The 17658-nt window shown below is 34.4% G+C and overlaps 1 protein-coding gene, 1 non-coding gene and 1 pseudogene across 2 annotated transcripts; 1 reads left to right on the top strand and 2 right to left on the bottom strand.

Moving 5' to 3' along the window:
• Positions 1-694: 694 nt before the first annotated feature.
• Positions 695-2543, bottom strand: LOC106355439 (annotated as a pseudogene).
• Positions 2544-14171: 11628 nt separating this feature from the next.
• LOC106356637 lies at positions 14172-16879 on the bottom strand. Its single transcript, XM_013796371.3, has 3 exons — positions 16665-16879; positions 15923-16543; positions 14172-15832 (listed from the first exon to the last, which is right to left on the bottom strand). Exons 2-3 carry the CDS (start codon positions 16534-16536, stop codon positions 15646-15648), a joined length of 801 nt encoding a protein of 266 aa, XP_013651825.1. The 5' UTR covers positions 16537-16543; positions 16665-16879; the 3' UTR covers positions 14172-15645.
• Positions 14703-14774, top strand: TRNAT-CGU. The gene has a single exon. It is a non-coding gene; the product is annotated as a tRNA-Thr (tRNA).
• Positions 16880-17658: the final 779 nt, after the last annotated feature.

The raw sequence follows: 17658 nt of genomic DNA, 5'->3' as shown, positions 1-17658 counted from the left end.
ATTAACAATCATCTTTCACAAATTAACACACTTTGCACATGACAAGAGAGCTAGTCGTCACCTCGAAAAATCATGCTCGTCAACCGGTTTATGGGCTTTAAGCCTTTAACGGAATCGCTATGTCTTTGTCCTCAATCTAAAACCATATGACATTGGGCTGGCCGTCACCTTAAAAGCCGTACACCAGTATCGGCTCGTCGCGTCAGTCGGTTGGGCTTTAGAAGGATTGCTATGTACATAGCATAATTTAATTTCCTCATAACACCACATTTTCACTAATCACGACTCATTTATTTTACTAAACACGTCAATCACTATTTCATAAACTTAAAATATAAGCTTACAAAACCATATTATATAATACAAATCTACATATCATATCATGAACCCTCACCTTAACGATCATGATTGAAAACTGAGCGTCTCAAGATAATAGAGTTTGCATTCTGGGCGTTAAGCGTTTTTGAAACTGGAATTGCGATTGGAAAAGCAGTTGGGGTGTCTGGTTTTTTTTGATAGATTCTGTCTATTCTTGGACAGAAAGCAACGTGCATAGCAGCTAGGGTTTAACTTTTCTATGTTTTAGTTTAAGTTCTCTTTTTAGACTCTAAATTATAAACACATTAACAATATCCACCATTTAACTTTTTTGTAAACATACACAAGAAAAGATTGAATAAACCATTTATTGTTTTTGCCTTAGGCCCCCTAAAACTTTTGCAGGGCACTGTTTGTATGTATACAATACAACACAAAAAATGTGATCTAACAATAGGTTGTCTGTCTAGGGATCATAGATATAATGTTTTCAGTCTCATGCTGCGTGTGGAATCTCACGCTCCCAGCAGAGGCCTGGTTTGCGGCACGGTTACTTCCAAAATTCTTCCGGTTTGATTCACGAGCTATTGTCGACCCAAACTAAAAAACACACACAACCAAAGACCAAAACAAAAGTGTGTGTGAGAGAAAGGAGAGAGAGCATGAAAACACACACAGCACACAAAGCTTTCAACTTTTTACTGGTTTGAATCCAAAATCTCTTGAAACCTATTCTTTACCTGTATTGCTCTCTTAGGCATCTTTGCAACTTCAGGTAAACCAAGCAACTTCGCAACCTTCAAGATTTAAGCAACAATTTTCAGGTTTATCAAATTTCTACAATGTTTTAAGGCTTTCTTACTCACCTGTCTAAGAATCTTCTTGTCTCCCTTTCCACTTGGTTGCTCAAGATCAGCTATTTCCCACAAGGGAATGTCAAGGAGAGTCTTTATCACATCTTCATCCAAGAATGGGAATCGCGCCTGTACACTTTAAACATTTGAGAACAGAGCACAAAGAGAAAAACAATTTGAGTTTCTAGTCACACAACATATGTATTACCTCTTTACCATTATCTGCAATGCGTCGATCATCTCGACCTAAGTTTCTTTTCCAAATCCTCTGCATATCCAATTTCATTTCTTGATCCAACGCAACCCAACTGTAAAACAAAACAAAACAAAACAAAACTTGTGTTGTGAGTTGATTATTAGTTTACATCCATAGAGAAAACTATGCAGACACATGTATATGTATATATATATATATATATACCTCCCGTTTCTATATTTTGTTCTGTGCCTACCATAACCAGCACATTGTTCATCAGCACCAGCGCCAACCAGCAGTATTCTAGCCTCAGACTTATATCTAATCCGCAGGATTATCTATTTCGACTGTTTGATTTTCCCTTTCTTTGTGGATCCAACCATCACCGCGAGCAGCAAGCCAGAGTGCTGTTCCAATGTTAAGGTCCTATAACACTTGCACAACAGATTGTCTAGTTGTCATCAAGTTTTGAGGAATGTAATGAGAGAAATCCTCAAAGACTTTGAAGTTTACCATATAAGTATCCGCAGGATTTATGAGTGACATGACACGCTTTGTCTCGAATGCTAGTTTTGATAAATCAAGCATCAATCTCCACGAGTTTCCACCTGCGAGAACGTTTGCATTCACAGAAGGAGAAAGTGGATAGAATAGTGATAGACCTATACATCAAGGTTTTTAAAGTTAAACCTTCTCAACGGTGCAATCTTTTTAAGTTCCTTTATTCCAGCCTTGGCGGAGATCCTATCAAGAGCATTTGCACCATCAAAACTGACATTAAGTAGATCAACTTCATCTGAAATAGTAACATCTTTTAATTAATTTCAGAAGTGACGGCAGAAAACAATAACAGTGAAAAAGAAAAGGTTACATTTTGGATCAAGGCACTGATCCAATAGAGCAGCAGCTAGAATCATTGAATCTAATCCACCAGAGAATAGACCAGCTACTGGGACAACTTCTTTTTCTCCCTGTTCACTAAACATGAAGCATTTAGTGTAAAGCATATATTAAAAAACCTCATACCTGAAAAATGCTATGTAGTGAAGTTCGCCGCCTCACTGATTCCTTTAGAACAACCAAAACTGTCTGCGCAAATCCTAAAACTAAACCTTGTCAGCATTTGGACAGAACTGGAGGAATCTGACGAAGTTAAGCAGTACCTGAAATAGCATTGTCTTTCTCTTCTTGAATTATGCTAAGCGACAACATTGATTGATATTCAGGTCGTGGTACAACTAAGTTCCTTTCCCATTCAATCAACTCCTTCCACATGGTGTTTCTCCATTCATGTTTCAAGACGAATCCACCAATGGCTGGATTACAGTATAAGAATATTTTATATTTTATGTGACCTATGTATCTATTGGTTTAATATAAAGTTCAAGTTCTGTTTTTAGATTCTAATATAAAAGATGATACCGTGTTGGATCGGTTTCGATTAAAGAGTTAGAATCCGGGTGTATTGATAACCCTCCTACTTTACCTTATATTCATAAATGTCTTTAATCTCATAATTATATGCATATATGTTATATACATTAAGTAATGGTATATAATATATATCAGTATACGTGTGTTACGGTTATTATAATTGTGAAGAGTTGTATTGCAACACACAACCCTTTGACTAATATAAAAGCCTCGTGTGCATTGTCTTTTATGTACGTAAGAAAACGAGTCTCTCTAAAACACACAAAACAACAATACTGATTATCAAAAGGAGAGATTAAGGAAGGTTTGGGATTTCTTGTCCATCAAGGAAATCACCAAAAGGAGAAGGTTAAAGAGGAGAACATCAATTGGTGGGGTTGCATCCAAGCATGGATCAAGGTTAGTGTTTCTACTTTTTTTAGAAATGTGTTAGGGTTGAATTAAATCAAATCTAGATCAGTTCTTGGTGTTGAAATAAATTAACATGTGGTATCAGAGCCATTCTAGATTTAATTAATTCACCAATTAGGCGTTTGGAAAAGTTATGAACATATATGGTTTAATCCATTTTAAAGAGTGTTCATGATCCATGTAAAAGTTAACATAAGTTCTGACGGCGTAGATTGTAAACGTACTTACCGTTAAAGTGCATTTGATCAAGTCTGAGAACAAGTGTATATTACGGTTATGAATCGAACTGCAAGTTATGCACGGATCTGGTAGTCGTTGACGTAACCTTATTTGCTTGAATTAATAATATGTTCCGTTAAAAGACAAGAAGGATTCACATCTCTGCATAAATTTTAATTGTTTAAAAGTGTCAACGTGAAATCTGGGTTTCACGATAAAGGCACATGCATGATTAAGGGGTTTTGTGTAGTGCGCCGTTACAAAAAGATTGGTTAGAATTAATTATTTTACTCAATTAAGTTACAGCAACATAAATTGCTGGTTTCGTTGATTGATGAATGCGTTTGAATTCATAATTATGACTGAAATAGTTAATTCATTATGGTTAAAATTCTGGACGTGTTAACGGTTACTACACACATGTATGAAAAGTCAGCAATGAGAAGTTGTGTCATGGAACAAACGTGTGCATGCATGGTTTAAAAAAAAAAAAAAAAAAAATTATTAAATTATGTTATGAAAATATTACATAATATTAAGATAAATTTACCTATTAATATTTTAATGTTTGTATAGTTTATAACATGTTAGTCACCAAAGTGATCTTGTTATTTACTTACAAATATTAAAATCTATAGAATTTATAATTGATCTTGATCAAGGATGCTAAATGACATAAAAGTTTGATTGATCAATTAAATTATTATTTATATTTTAGGAGATTTGGGTCCAAAGGTGGATCATTAAATATAATTAATAATAAAAAAAGAATTAATCATTTTCTACTATAGTGAATAATATGTATATCCAAAGATGACATATTTATTTGACTAATGTTGATATGATTAATATTAAAGAATATATAATTAGCATCAGTGAAAGTATTTATATTTAAATATTGCCCAAAGGTTATTTAAAATATAAGTGTTAAAGTTTCTATTAGTCTGAATATATATTAAAGTTTCAAAGCACTAACGAGTAAACATGTATGAATGCTTGCAGCTTCATCAAATGTGTTTGCATCTGCTAACTCTGTTGTAAAGTTTAATGGTCTCAACTATGGTGAGTGGTTCGAGCAAATCCGGTTTACACTGGGTGTAATGGCTTTGGACTCTGCCATACTAACTGATGAGGAACCCTCAGCTATTACAGTAGATAGCTCCGAATCTGAAAAGTCTCGTTATGAGAGATGGGAGCGATCTAACAGGCTGAGCTTGAACCTTATGAGGTTGACGATGGCGGAAAGTATTAAACCATCAATGCCTAAGACAGAGAAAGCAAGGGAATTCATAGAGAAAATTAAGGAGTGTTCACAATCGGAATTGGCTGACAAGTCGATTGTAGGAAGTCTCATGAATGAGCTAACTACAAAGAAGTTTGACTGGTCTCAGCCAATCCATGATCATTTGACGCACATGTCTAATCTGGCAGCAAAGTTAACGACCTTGGGAATGGAGGTACATGAGCAATTCTTGGTCCAATTCATCATGAACTCTCTACCTCTTGAATTTAGCCAGTTCCAGGTGAATTACAACACCATTAAGGATAAATGGAACTTTAAGGAATTAAAGGCTATGCTAATTCAAGAGGAGGGGAGATTAAGGAAGATGAAAGATCAAGTTGCTAACCTCGTAGGTCTTGGAAGTGCCAGTAGCAGCAAAAGAACATCAAGTAGGAAAGGCAAAAGGAATGCTAAAAACTTCGTGAAAGGACCTCAAAGTCAAATCCAGAAGGAAAAGAAGTGTTTCTTTTGTAAGCAAGTAGGACACTTCAAGAAGGATTGTCCTAAAAGGAAGGATTGGTTCGACAAGAAAGGTAAACATTACAGCTTTGTTTGCTATGAAATGAATCTTGTTGAAGTTCCTAATAATACTTGGTGGTTAGATTCTGGTGCTACTACTCATGTGTCTCATATTAAACAGGGATTCAGTTCGATCCAGCCCATAAGAGGACCTGAACAGTACTTGTTCATGGGAAACAGGATGAAGGCACAAATAGAAGGAATTTGGACGTATAGATTGATTTTGGACACTGGAAGTCATGTGGATCTTGAAGGATGTCTCTATGTACCTGAGTGTGCTAGAAATCTTGTTTTTGTTAGTAGGTTGGACAATTTAGGTTTTAGTATTAAGGTTGCACATGGTATTTTCACATTGTAACGAAATGATTACTTTTATGGTAGTGGTATTTTATTTGATTCACTTTATAAGTTCAACCTTGATGCAAAGTTTTCTGAATCCCTATTTAATGTTGAAACTCGAGGCATTAAGCGTAGCGCAATTAATGAAAGTTCTGCTTTCTTGTGGCATAAACGACTAGGTCATATTTCCAAAGAAAGAGTTAAGAGGTTAATAAATAATGAAATTCTTCCTCAGTTGGATTTCAGTGACTTAGATGTATGCATAGACTGCATTAAGGGAAAGCAGACGAAACATACTTTAAAGAAACCAGCCACAAGAAGCACTCAGCTTCTTGAGTTAATACACACCGATATATGTGGCCCTTTTGATGCTCCTTCATGGAGTGGCGAAAAATATTTCATCACATTTATTGATGATTACTCACGGTATGGATATACCTATCTACTGCATGAAAAGTCTAAGTCTGTGAATGTTCTAGAAATATTCATTGACGAGGTGGAAAGGCAGTTAGATAAAAAGGTTAAAATAGTGAGATCTGATAGAGGTGGTGAATTTTATGGAAAATTCGATGAAAGTGGACAATGTCCTGGTCCATTTGCAAAATTACTTGAAAGTAGGGGCATATGTGCACAATACACAATGCCTGGTACTCCTCAGCAGAATGGTGTAGCTGAGAGGCGGAACCGTACCTTAATAGAGATGGTTAGGAGCATGTTGAGTAATTGCTCATTACCCCTTTCCTTGTGGATATATGCATTAAGAACTGCAACGTATGTGCTGAACCGGGTTCCTAGTAAGGCAGTTCCTAAGACTCCTTATGAGCTGTGGACGGGAAGGAAACCTAGTTTAAGACATCTACGTGTGTGGGGTTGTCCAGCAGAAGTAAGGCTATATAATCCACAAGAAAAGAAACTTGATTCTAGGACTGTCAGTGGATTTTTCATTGGCTATCCTGAAAAATCAAAGGGGTATACATTTTATTGTCCTAACCATAGTACGAGAATAGTTGATTCGGGTAATGCTAGGTTCATTGAAAACGGTGAAACTAGTGGGAGTGGTGAACCACGAAAAGTGGACATTAATGAAGTTCAGGTTGAAGTTCCTTCACCTGTAGTTCCACCTGAAGTAGTTGTTCCTATTGTTGCATCAGACTCTAATGACACAATAGGACAACATAATGATGAGCCAATCCCACTAGCTGAAAATACTGTTGATGAACATGTCATAATTCAAGAAGAGAATAGTGAACCACAAATACCTTTAAGGCGATCTGGAAGAGAAAGAAGATCCGCCATTTCAAACGATTACGTGGTTTACACTATTGAAAATGAATGTGACTTAAGCATCGATGACGATCCGATCTCATTCAAAATGGCCATGGAAAGTGACAATTCTGAAGAGTGGTTTGATGCCTCAAAAGAAGAAATGAAATCTATGGATGATAATCATGTATGGGACTTAGTAGAGTTGCCCGATGGTTTCAAAACCATTGGTTGTAAATGGGTCTATAAGACTAAACGTGACTCGAAAGGTAAACCTGAAAGACGCAAGTCTCGCCTTGTTGCTAAAGGTTTCACCCAAAAAGATGGCATTGACTATAAAGAGACCTTCTCTCCAGTTTCAAAGAAGGATTCTCTTAGAATTGTTTTGGCTTTGGTGGCTCATTATGATCTTGAGCTTCACCAGATGGATGTGAAAACCGCCTTTCTGAATGGAGATCTTGAGGAGGAAGTATATATGGACCAACCTGAAGGATTCGTGGTCGCAGGAAAAGAAAATTTGGTGTGTAAGCTGAGAAAGTCAATATATGGACTAAAACAAGCTTCTCGACAATGGTATATAAAGTTTAATGATACCATCACTTCATATGGTTTTGTAGAGATCATTGTTGATCGATGTATCTACATTAAGATCAGTGGGAGTAAGTTTGTGATTTTAGTCCTATATGTTGATGATATTTTACTTGCTGCAAATGACATGGGTATGTTACATGATGTGAAGAAGTATCTCTCTAAGAACTTTGAAATGAAAGATATGGGTGAGGCATCTTATGTGATCGGGATAGAAATATTTCGTGATAGATCACAAGGACTGTTAAGTTTGTCTCAGGAAGGATATATCAATAAGATCTTAAAGAGATATAAAATGGAGAAATGCTCTGCAGGAATACTCCAATTCAGAAGGGGGACAAGTTCAGTAAAATGCAATGTCCTAAAAATGAATTGGAGCGGAAAGAAATGGAAAGAATTCCCTATGCATCGGTGGTTGGGAGTTTGAACTATGTTCAAACATGTACTCGACCTGATATCAACTTTGCTGTTGGAATGTTGGGTCGATATCAAAGTAATCCCGGAATGGACCACTGGAAAGCTGCAAAGAAGGTTCTCAGGTACTTGCAAGGCACCAAGGAGAACATGCTTACATATAGGAGATCTGATCAGCTGGAAGTTATTGGATATTCAGATTCAGACTATGCCGGATGCGTTGATAGCAGAAAATCGACGTTTGGCTACTTGTTCCTATTAGCTGGGGGAGCAATATCATGGAAGAGTGGAAAGCAGTCTGTCATTGCTACTTCCACTATGGAGGCTGAATTTGTGGCATGCTTTGAGGCCACAATTCATGCACTATGGCTGCGGAACTTTATCTCAGGGCTTCGGATTGTCGACACTATAGCCAAGCCGCTGAGAATTTACTGCGATAATTCTGCAGCTGTCTTCTTTTCAAAGAACGACAAGTACTCGAAGGGTGCTAAGCACATGGAGTTAAAGTACCTGTCTGTAAAGAAGAAGTTCAGAAACAGAGAGTGTCATTCGAGCACATAAGGACGGACATGATGGTAGCGGATCCGCTAACTAAAGGTTTACCACCCAAGGCGTTCAATGGCCATGTAGAACGTATGGGTATTATAGATAAGGCTTTGCTATTTTAGTTATGGGATGCTCATTATGTATTTGACACTGAGAATTCACATAAAGTTATGTTTCTGATTTATTTATTATGTTATCATTAAAGTATGTGTATACACTTATGGTTTGTAGATAACATATGGTTGGTTTGAGAAATAAAAGTTCTTCTCATATAAGGATTGATATAAAATTAGAATTGATTTGTGATACATGGAAGGGACTATGTCGTTTAATGGCATACAACCGCCATGATTCGATCAATCCAAATTTTAGTAAAGATCAAGTGAACTTGATAGAAAAGTGCACATTAAAGTTATTGAACCCTTAAGTCGATACAAAGGTCAAGTGGGAGAATGTAAGAATATTTTATATTTTATGTGACCTATGTATCTATTGGTTTAATATAAAGTTCAAGTTCATATATTGATGTTTTTAGATTCTAATATAAAAGATGATACCGTGATGGATCGGTTTCGATTAAAGAGTTAGAATCCGGGTGTATTGATAACCCTCCTACTTTACCTTATATTCATAAATCTATACTATACTAAAAGGAGGATATAAGCTCCTCTTAGAGTGTCCACGTAGGCACAAAAAATCGTCCAATCAGAGAGTCTGAAGTTGCCACGTCATCTTTTTCGTAAAAAATGAAAAACCAATGCAAAGGAAAGGATCGAACCCGGGTTATAATGACATGAATATATGAGAGATACCACTAAGCCATTGAGACTTTCTTGGACACATATACAAGAATTACTAAATATGTAATCACACTCTTATGTACATTTACAATAATATGGATTCAACTTTCAAGACTCCAATACATTGTTTTGTAAAAAAAATAAGTAAGTGACTAAGCTAATATATTCTTTGAAAGTGTGAGAACATTGACATATACCACAAAGAAATAGATTTTTGTTTTCGTGACAGTTAAGAATTTTGTAAAAGTAAGTTTAACATATAAATTTTCGTGACAAATATGAAAAAGCAAAGATTTTTGTACAATTTTGACAAAACAACTCAAAACATAGTTCTCTAATGTCTTAATAAAATATTATTTAAGGGTGCAATAATTAAATATATAAATTCAATAAATTTTATAATTTATAAACAAAACAATATCACAACAAATTTTGAAACATTTGTTTAACCTATCAATTTCTTTTCATGAGAATCCAACTAAACAAGATAAAAAAACAATTAGATTTATTTAATTACCATTTTATTCAATTTTGATTAAATTCAAATTGTAATAATGTATCTTTTTGAAGTTACAAAAAAATAATGTTCTTTCTTTATTTCACTAGCATTATATATAGATTTTATATATACAAATAAATTTAATATAACAACATAAGCTTGCTTTCCCCGATTCATATGAAAACTTTTTAAGTTATCTACCAAAACAAATTAATTAAATCAATCAAATTGTTAGAATACAACAAATTAAAATATATTTTATTTTAAATTAAATTATTTAAAAACTGATTTGATGGTAATTTTTATGACATAAATATATTATGTGAAAGAAATATAAGCTTAATATGGAAAAAAATCTTAAATACAAAAAACTCTAAAATTAACAAAAAAACTAATAAAAATTAAACTATGATATCAATTGAAAGCTTCTTAGACAATATTAATAAAATATTTAAGCGATAATAAGACAAATTTGAATTTTTTTTAGCCAAAAGTTTATTATTAATTAGCATCAATTATTTCAAAATATTTAAGAAATGATGGACTTAAATGATATATGAACTGTGAATAGTAGTACTTTGTAAAGCTGACTTAGATAACACATCTGCACATCATTTCCCGTCCTTTTTGATGCCTAAATTCAAATTTTTCAGAGCAGTTATTCTACAAAGAGATCGTATGAGAAATTGTTTTGATATTCATATTTGTTTCTTGACTGTTAAGAAGATTGATAACGATAAAAATGTCTCCTTCGAATATTATATGTCTATAATCGAATCCCCACCATGAGACAACTTTGTTTAAAAAGTAAATAATTTCATTTTTTTATATTATATAATAAATATATATTATTTACTGATAATAAAAATATAGTTATTCATCTATCACAGATATCTATGCAAATATGTGAATCAAGTACAACAATCAAACAACATAATGATTTCCACAAAGAAAATTTAAAATAAATATATTTATGTTATGTAGTCTTATTTTATATTCTTTAAATAATGCAATACAATATTATACATTACTTTTTTAGAATTGAGAAATACATATATATCAGTTAGACAAATTAAGCGATAATTAGACAAATTTGATTTCTTTGCTAGCCAAAAGTTTATTATTAATTAGCATCAGTTATTTCAAGATGTTTAAGAAAGGATGGACAAAAAATAGAATGGACATAAATGATATATGAACTATGAATAATATTTTGTAAAGCTGACTTAGATAACACATCTACACATCCATTTTCAGTCCTTTTGATGCTTAAATTCAATTTCTTCAGAGCAGTTATTCCACAAAGAGATCGTATGAGATTGTTTTGATATTCAGATTTGTTTCTTGACTGTTAAGAAGATTCATAACTGTAAAAATGTCTCATTCGAATATGATATGTCTATAACCGAGTCCCCAACATGAGACAAGTCTGTTTTAAAAGTAAATAATTTTATTTTTCTTATATTATATAATAAATATATATTATTTACTGATAATAAAAATATAGTTATTCATCTATCACAAATAACTATGCAAATATGTGAGTCAAGTAGAACAATCACACAACATAATGATTTCCACAAAGAAAATTAAAAATATATATTTATATTCTGTAGTCTTATTTTATATTCTTTAAATAATGTAATACAATATTATACATTATTTTTTAGAATTGAGAAATACATATAAAATCTTATCCGCGCGTAGCGCGGTTAAAAAATCTAGTGTCTTTAATCTCATAATTATATGCATATATGTTATATACATTAAGTAATGGTATATAATATATATCAGTATACGTGTGTTACGGTTACTAGGGGCATTGCCCCCGCGCAAGCGCGGAGTTGTGGACAAGTTCTTGTTTCATCTCAATATTTTTCCTAGGGTTATTGTAGTTGTGAATTTTGCGTTTTGAGTTGTTTTTCAAGTTTTTTTTATTGTTATAGGGTTAGAGTTGTGATGATGAACTGTGTATGCATTGTTCTCCACTTATGAAGGACTAAACTGTGTTAGTAATGTGATCGATATAATTCGTGTTGTTGTTTGTTGTGTCACTGAAACTTATTGTTTGTTTGTCTTTTTAATTTGTTTCTTTTACTGTTGAGAGTACATAAATTATATTAAAGTTGTTGAAAATACTTTTTGTTTCTGGATATTTTTTCTCCAGTTTAGTCGTGTAAGTTGTGTGTATTAAGTAATAATTTTTATTATCCTTATTATGTTTGTTATATGTTTTTATTTTATTTTTAAAGTTGTTGCTCTTATCGGACCTTTAAAACAAATACATGAAGACTTGTAGAAATAACTATAAGATGAGTGACAGTTCTGAGTATTTGGGCTTTAATGAGTTTTAAACGAATTTATGTATTTTTCATAAGAAGATAATAGCATTGGCCTGTTGACATTGGACATGTAAGCTATTTTTATAAGACAAGAGGAGTGAGCAGGTGGAGCTGTTGTTGCCGCCTTTGTGTCTGTCGGGACTGTCTCTTGTATCTCTTGTTGTGGCTGTGTTTGTTTTTTTTTATTTGATGGGGAATATGTAAACAAAAATTATTGTTAGTTGTATTTATCAGAGTTCATAACTTACTCTGCTTTTTTGTTTAGGTAATTTCATTGATCTTGGTTGTTGTATTCGTCTTTTTCGTTGCAAAAGTAAGTTTGTAAATTGTTAAATAGCTGACCGTGTAGTTTGTATTTGTTTAGCTGACTCGATGTATGTGTCGTTGCGAAAGTAAGTTTGTAAATTGTTAAATAGCTGGCCGTGTAGTTTGTATTTGTTTAGATGACTCGATGTATGTGTCGTTGAGTTTTAGTTGAAATGATTGGTTTGGCATATTTGTTTTGAAGTTTATTTCTAAGATTAGACAAAAAGGAGAGGTGATCATTAATGATTCATTTTTTTTGGAATTCTAGTTTTTGATGTTTTGATTGTTTGGGTTGTTGTGGTTTCTTTTAAGCTGTAAAATAAAGATTTGTGTAAAATTAGTTTGATAAGTAAGAGAGAAAAATAGACGACCACAGAATTTGGGTAGGAAATATTTTTGATTATTTATGTTAGCACAATATAGATAATAGTATAAAGAGAATTGTGTGTTGATTGTTTCTTACGGATCTAGGAGATGGATAACGACTCTAGTTGTTTCTTTGCTAAGGTCAGAGCCTTGGACAGAACGGATTTGCCCAACTACATCTGTGAGTTTAAATATCATTTATGATAACAAAACATATTATAAACCCAGATGCAATATGATAATATACCTGAGAGTTCTAGGTTTGTGTTCGCAATCGCTTGGAAATTGTCAAATAGTCTAATTATGATTGGAGATTGATCTCAGGAGCACCTGTGATGACTTCGTCAATAATAGTTGGTGAAATGAAACAAATGAGGAATGGATGATCAATTATCTTGTACATGCTTGAGCATCTAGCAACCTCAAAACGATCGACTTTCAGTCTTTCACAATGGAACCGGCTTTCAAAGATGGCATGTAATGATTAGCACGTCCGGCGGGAATAAACCCATGAATCACAGAATCTGCAAATAATATTATTTAACAAAGAATCAGGAAATCAATTAAAAATAATTATATTAAATAAGTGTGATAAATCGAAGATTAACTTACCTTTTCATCAAGGAAGAGATTCGTGATTCCCATAAACTCAATGTCTTTCTTGAAGTTCAGAGAATTCCATAAGCGCGGAGGTTAGAGGCTATGCTCTGACTACTACGACCAACACGGAGAGACTCGAAGGTTGAGTGACAGATGCCGGGAACGCCGGTTTGAGGAACTGGAGAGGCAGAAAGACATTTTCTAGAAGATTCTTAAAGCTAAGAGGAATCAATGAGTTTTGTGGAGATGCAAATTGAGTTCATCAAAGATGATAATCATATATATAGGGTTTAAAGAAAGTCTACAAATCAGGAACATTTAAGATCAAACGATTTAAGATGGGGAGATGAAGAGTTCACCGGTGAAAAAATAGATTACGAACAGACACAGAGCACGACTCTTCAGATTTGTCTAAGACAATGATGAAAAGAACCTAATCTCATGTTAAATGAAGACATATTACAATATGAAAAAAACTATAATTGTTGTTTTTTTCATATAAGGTGATGAACCTCATTTAAAAATGAAACTCATAATACACTTTTAGACCCGGTCCACAGAGAAAACCGAAGAAGCAAAAGTTTCTGAACTTCATAAATATATATTAGTTTCAGTCATCAATGTACAAAGTATCCCTCAATAACCCGGGTTCGAGCCACAAGTTTGACATTTTTTTCATAATTTTTAAAAGTGGGACCCACCAAAATGCTGACGTGTCGTCTCAGGAGTGAAGCAACTGCCTCATTATATTATAGATTATAATTGTGAAGAGTTGTATTGCAACACACAACCCTTTGACTAATATAAAAGCCTCGTGTGCATTGTCTTTTAGTACGTAAGAAAACGAGTCTTTCTAAAACACACAAAACAACAATACTGATTATCAAAAGGAGAGATTAAGGAAGGTTTGGGATTTCTTGTCCATCAAGGAAATCACCAAAAGGAGAAGGTTAAAGAAGAGAACATCAATTGGTGGGGTTGCATCCAAGCATGGATCAAGGTTAGTGTTTCTACCTTCTTTAGAAATGTGTTAGGGTTGAATTAAATCAAATCTAGATCAGTTCTTGGTGTTGAAATAAATTAACATACAGGAGTAGTTCCTCTGAGCTGTAATGGGGAACCTATAAAATGCAATTCACCCGTACAAGTAGTAGGAGTAGTACTCTAAAGCTTAAAAGCTCCTTCACTAGCCTCAAGTCAAGAACAGAGAGAGTCACAGATTGTTGGTTGAAGCAGAATCTTCTTTTCGCCTACACTATCAGGACCTCTTTGTCCCAACACAGATTTCCGGCGGCGTCTCTCTTTCTCTCTCGTCTCCTTCCCGTCGAAAGTTTGAACGAAGCTTCTTTGGTCTGTATGCGTATTTACATTTTTTAAAAAGAGACGTTTCAGACACAAGACAAATTGCCTCCGTAGCATAGTGGTATTGCGTTCGCTTCGTAAGCGAAAGGTCGTGAGTTCGCTCCTCGCCGGGGGCTTTTCTAATTTTTAGGCCCACAAACACGTAAACAGCTCTCATTCCATTACTCACTCGACTATGATAACTTGGTTAACTGATACTTTCCAAAAGCTGCAGATATGAATACACTAAAAAGTAATTAGAAAATTCTCAAATCTTGTTTTTGAGTTATAACTCTTTAAAAATGTGTGTGGTAGAGTAGTTTCGAAATGTTAAGCACGAGTTCACTCACTGTCACATGCTTTTAAAAAAATGTTTTTGCTCATCAGACTCTCAGTTATTCAAAGTTCTTGTTTTTCTTTTTCTTTTTGATATTGGAATGCAGCTATAGGCTCACAAGGGATCTTGAATCAGAATCGAAAACCGAAGAGCATCTATAGATGATAATTTCATGAATAACAACATAAATCCTAATTGAGTTTTTGTTTTTGAATTCTTCTGCAATCAACAACAATGCAAACGACAGGAGATATTCTGCGCGAAACATTGGATACAATATGAATGAGACTGGAGACAACTAGAACTCGGGGCAACGGTTTTAATGGAGGCTCATGGAGAAACAGGTCTGAGAGACGGACGTTGATCCCACTGGTCAACGGTCACGAGACTCATGACAATGCTCAGCCTAGAAACTAGAGTTAAGCTTCATGGAACCAACCTCACATAACCACACAAAGTTTCCAAGCTCTTAGCATATTAACTATTAACACTTTTCAATAGACCTGCGAGAGTCCACCTTGCTCTCTTACAACAACCCTAAACCATTTGATTCATTAATAGTTAACCTAACTTACTTTTATGTTAACACATGATTTCCATTTAACTGGTTTACTCAACCGGTTAAGAGGGTCACAACTAATCCGTAAAACACACAAAAGCAAAAAACGAATTCAAGAACATGGAGAACGTAAAGAACAACACGAAGGACATGAAGGAAACCATGAGAACCAACCACACATTGTTGAATTCTTCTGGTTTTCTACTTCTGCTGGTGGTTTTGTCTCTTCTGATTGCTTTTCTTGTTTCTTCTTTTCCCCTGTTTCTACACTTGCTGAATCACTTGCAGCTCCTGCTAAACTGTAAATAAAAAGACTTTCACTAAACCAAATCCAACAAAAGAAAAGCTAAAACAAAAGGCATAAGAGAGGATGATGGAGAGATTATTACATGGGGAAAGAGAAGGAATGCGTGCTGTTTGAGCTCCGGTTAGAACGGTAAGACTTTGTAGGAGTTTTCCAAGAAACAGCAGGAGGCTGTTCTTCTTTCTCATCATCATCATCTGAATCAACAACTTTCGACGACTCGACTAAAGGGTCTAATTCTTTTCCTGGTGGTGGCGGCATAGGAAGCTCAGGACTATAAGCTAGCAACTCTCCTGATTTGTAGAGCTCACCTGATTTCATGGCATCAACAGTGAAACTGTTTCTCCCTATATGAATACTAAAGAGAGATTCATTCGAAGCGCAGCTCCAATCAGCTTGCAAATTCGATTTGCTTGTCTCGAAAACCGAAGATGGGATCCTGTCTGGGTCGTAGTTACTATTATCATCCCTGTCCATTACTTGAACAGGAGGTGAATCTGTCTCTGGTAGATGTTTTGGTGGTGATGAATACGAAGAAGATGAAGATGATGAAGAGGAGGATCTTGAATGTATTTCTGAGTGAATGATTACAATATCTTCTGAAAGGATCTTTTTATGCTCACCATCTTGGTTTTCATCTTCTAATAAAGGTTCTTCTGAAACTTGTTTGTTTTCATCGTGATCATGTTCTGACCCCATAACAAACCTAAATTAACAATCAAAAAGCAATAATCATCAATGCCTCTTTTAAGCCATTTTCTAGGGTTCATCAAAACCAATAAACATCAAAGACATCTACAGAAAACAAAAAGAAAAAAAAAACATACCTGGAAGATGATTTGATCAGACCGAACCTAGACCGTGGTTTTAGTTTAAAACGATCTTGATTCAGTGATGATTCATCTTCACACTTGGATAAGTTGTGAATTTTTCTTAGACAAAACTAAGATGAAGAAAAGGGGGATCTAGGGTTTGGTTCTGTTCCTTGTCTGTTTGGGAGGGGATAACAGAACGAAAGGTATGTCGTAATGTTCGGAACTTTTAACTAACCCATTGGCTTCGTTTGGCGCCATGTCGGAACCTCTTATCTGTTTTTTTTTTTTGGGAAAACCTCTTATCTGTTTTTTTTTGTTAGTTTGTTACCACTTTAGAAGCTGATCTCCTGTGGCATGGTCTATTTTAGAAACTGTGCTCCAGCGAATAGGTTTGACTTTTTTAACACGTGGCTTGATATACGTTGGTCTTGGCACTAGTTAAAGAACAAAGCGTTTTACTTGCTGTCCAAAAACATGTTCATCTTTTTGTTTTCATCATTTTGATTATGATTTTGTGTTTGCAGCTGAAAGAGCACATTGATGATACAGAGTATCTGATCAACATTAAGCTGGTAAGGACAGACAAAATCAAGTTTTGTGGTTATCTTTTTCTTGTTTCATCTCAATAAAGAGTCTTTGAACTTGTGTCCATATCTTTCTTAGGGAAATATACAGAATCAGTTGATTCAGTTTCAACCGCTTCTCATAGCGGTAACTATTAGTAATGAACTTAACTCACGCTCAAAATCATATCCAATATTTTTTTCTGTACACGATGTGGGACATTTGATAGACTCTCTCGAGATGTGGGTGAGAAACGGTCCAATAGAAATGGTCAAAGCACAACACCTCAGAAATACTATAATAATTCCAACATCTTAGAAATCACAACAATATGGGCTATTTGTGCATGTCACCCAAGTAGGAAACTGTTTACGTGGAAAAGTTTATGATGTGCTAAACCATGAATTCTAATACCATATTAATAATAGATTTAACTCACCCT

This window comes from Brassica napus, chromosome C9, assembly GCF_020379485.1.
Source record: "Brassica napus cultivar Da-Ae chromosome C9, Da-Ae, whole genome shotgun sequence".
NCBI lineage: Eukaryota > Viridiplantae > Streptophyta > Magnoliopsida > Brassicales > Brassicaceae > Brassica > Brassica napus.
The sequence above is the reverse complement of the archived record's forward strand: the minus strand, read 5'-3'. Positions and strand labels throughout refer to the sequence as shown.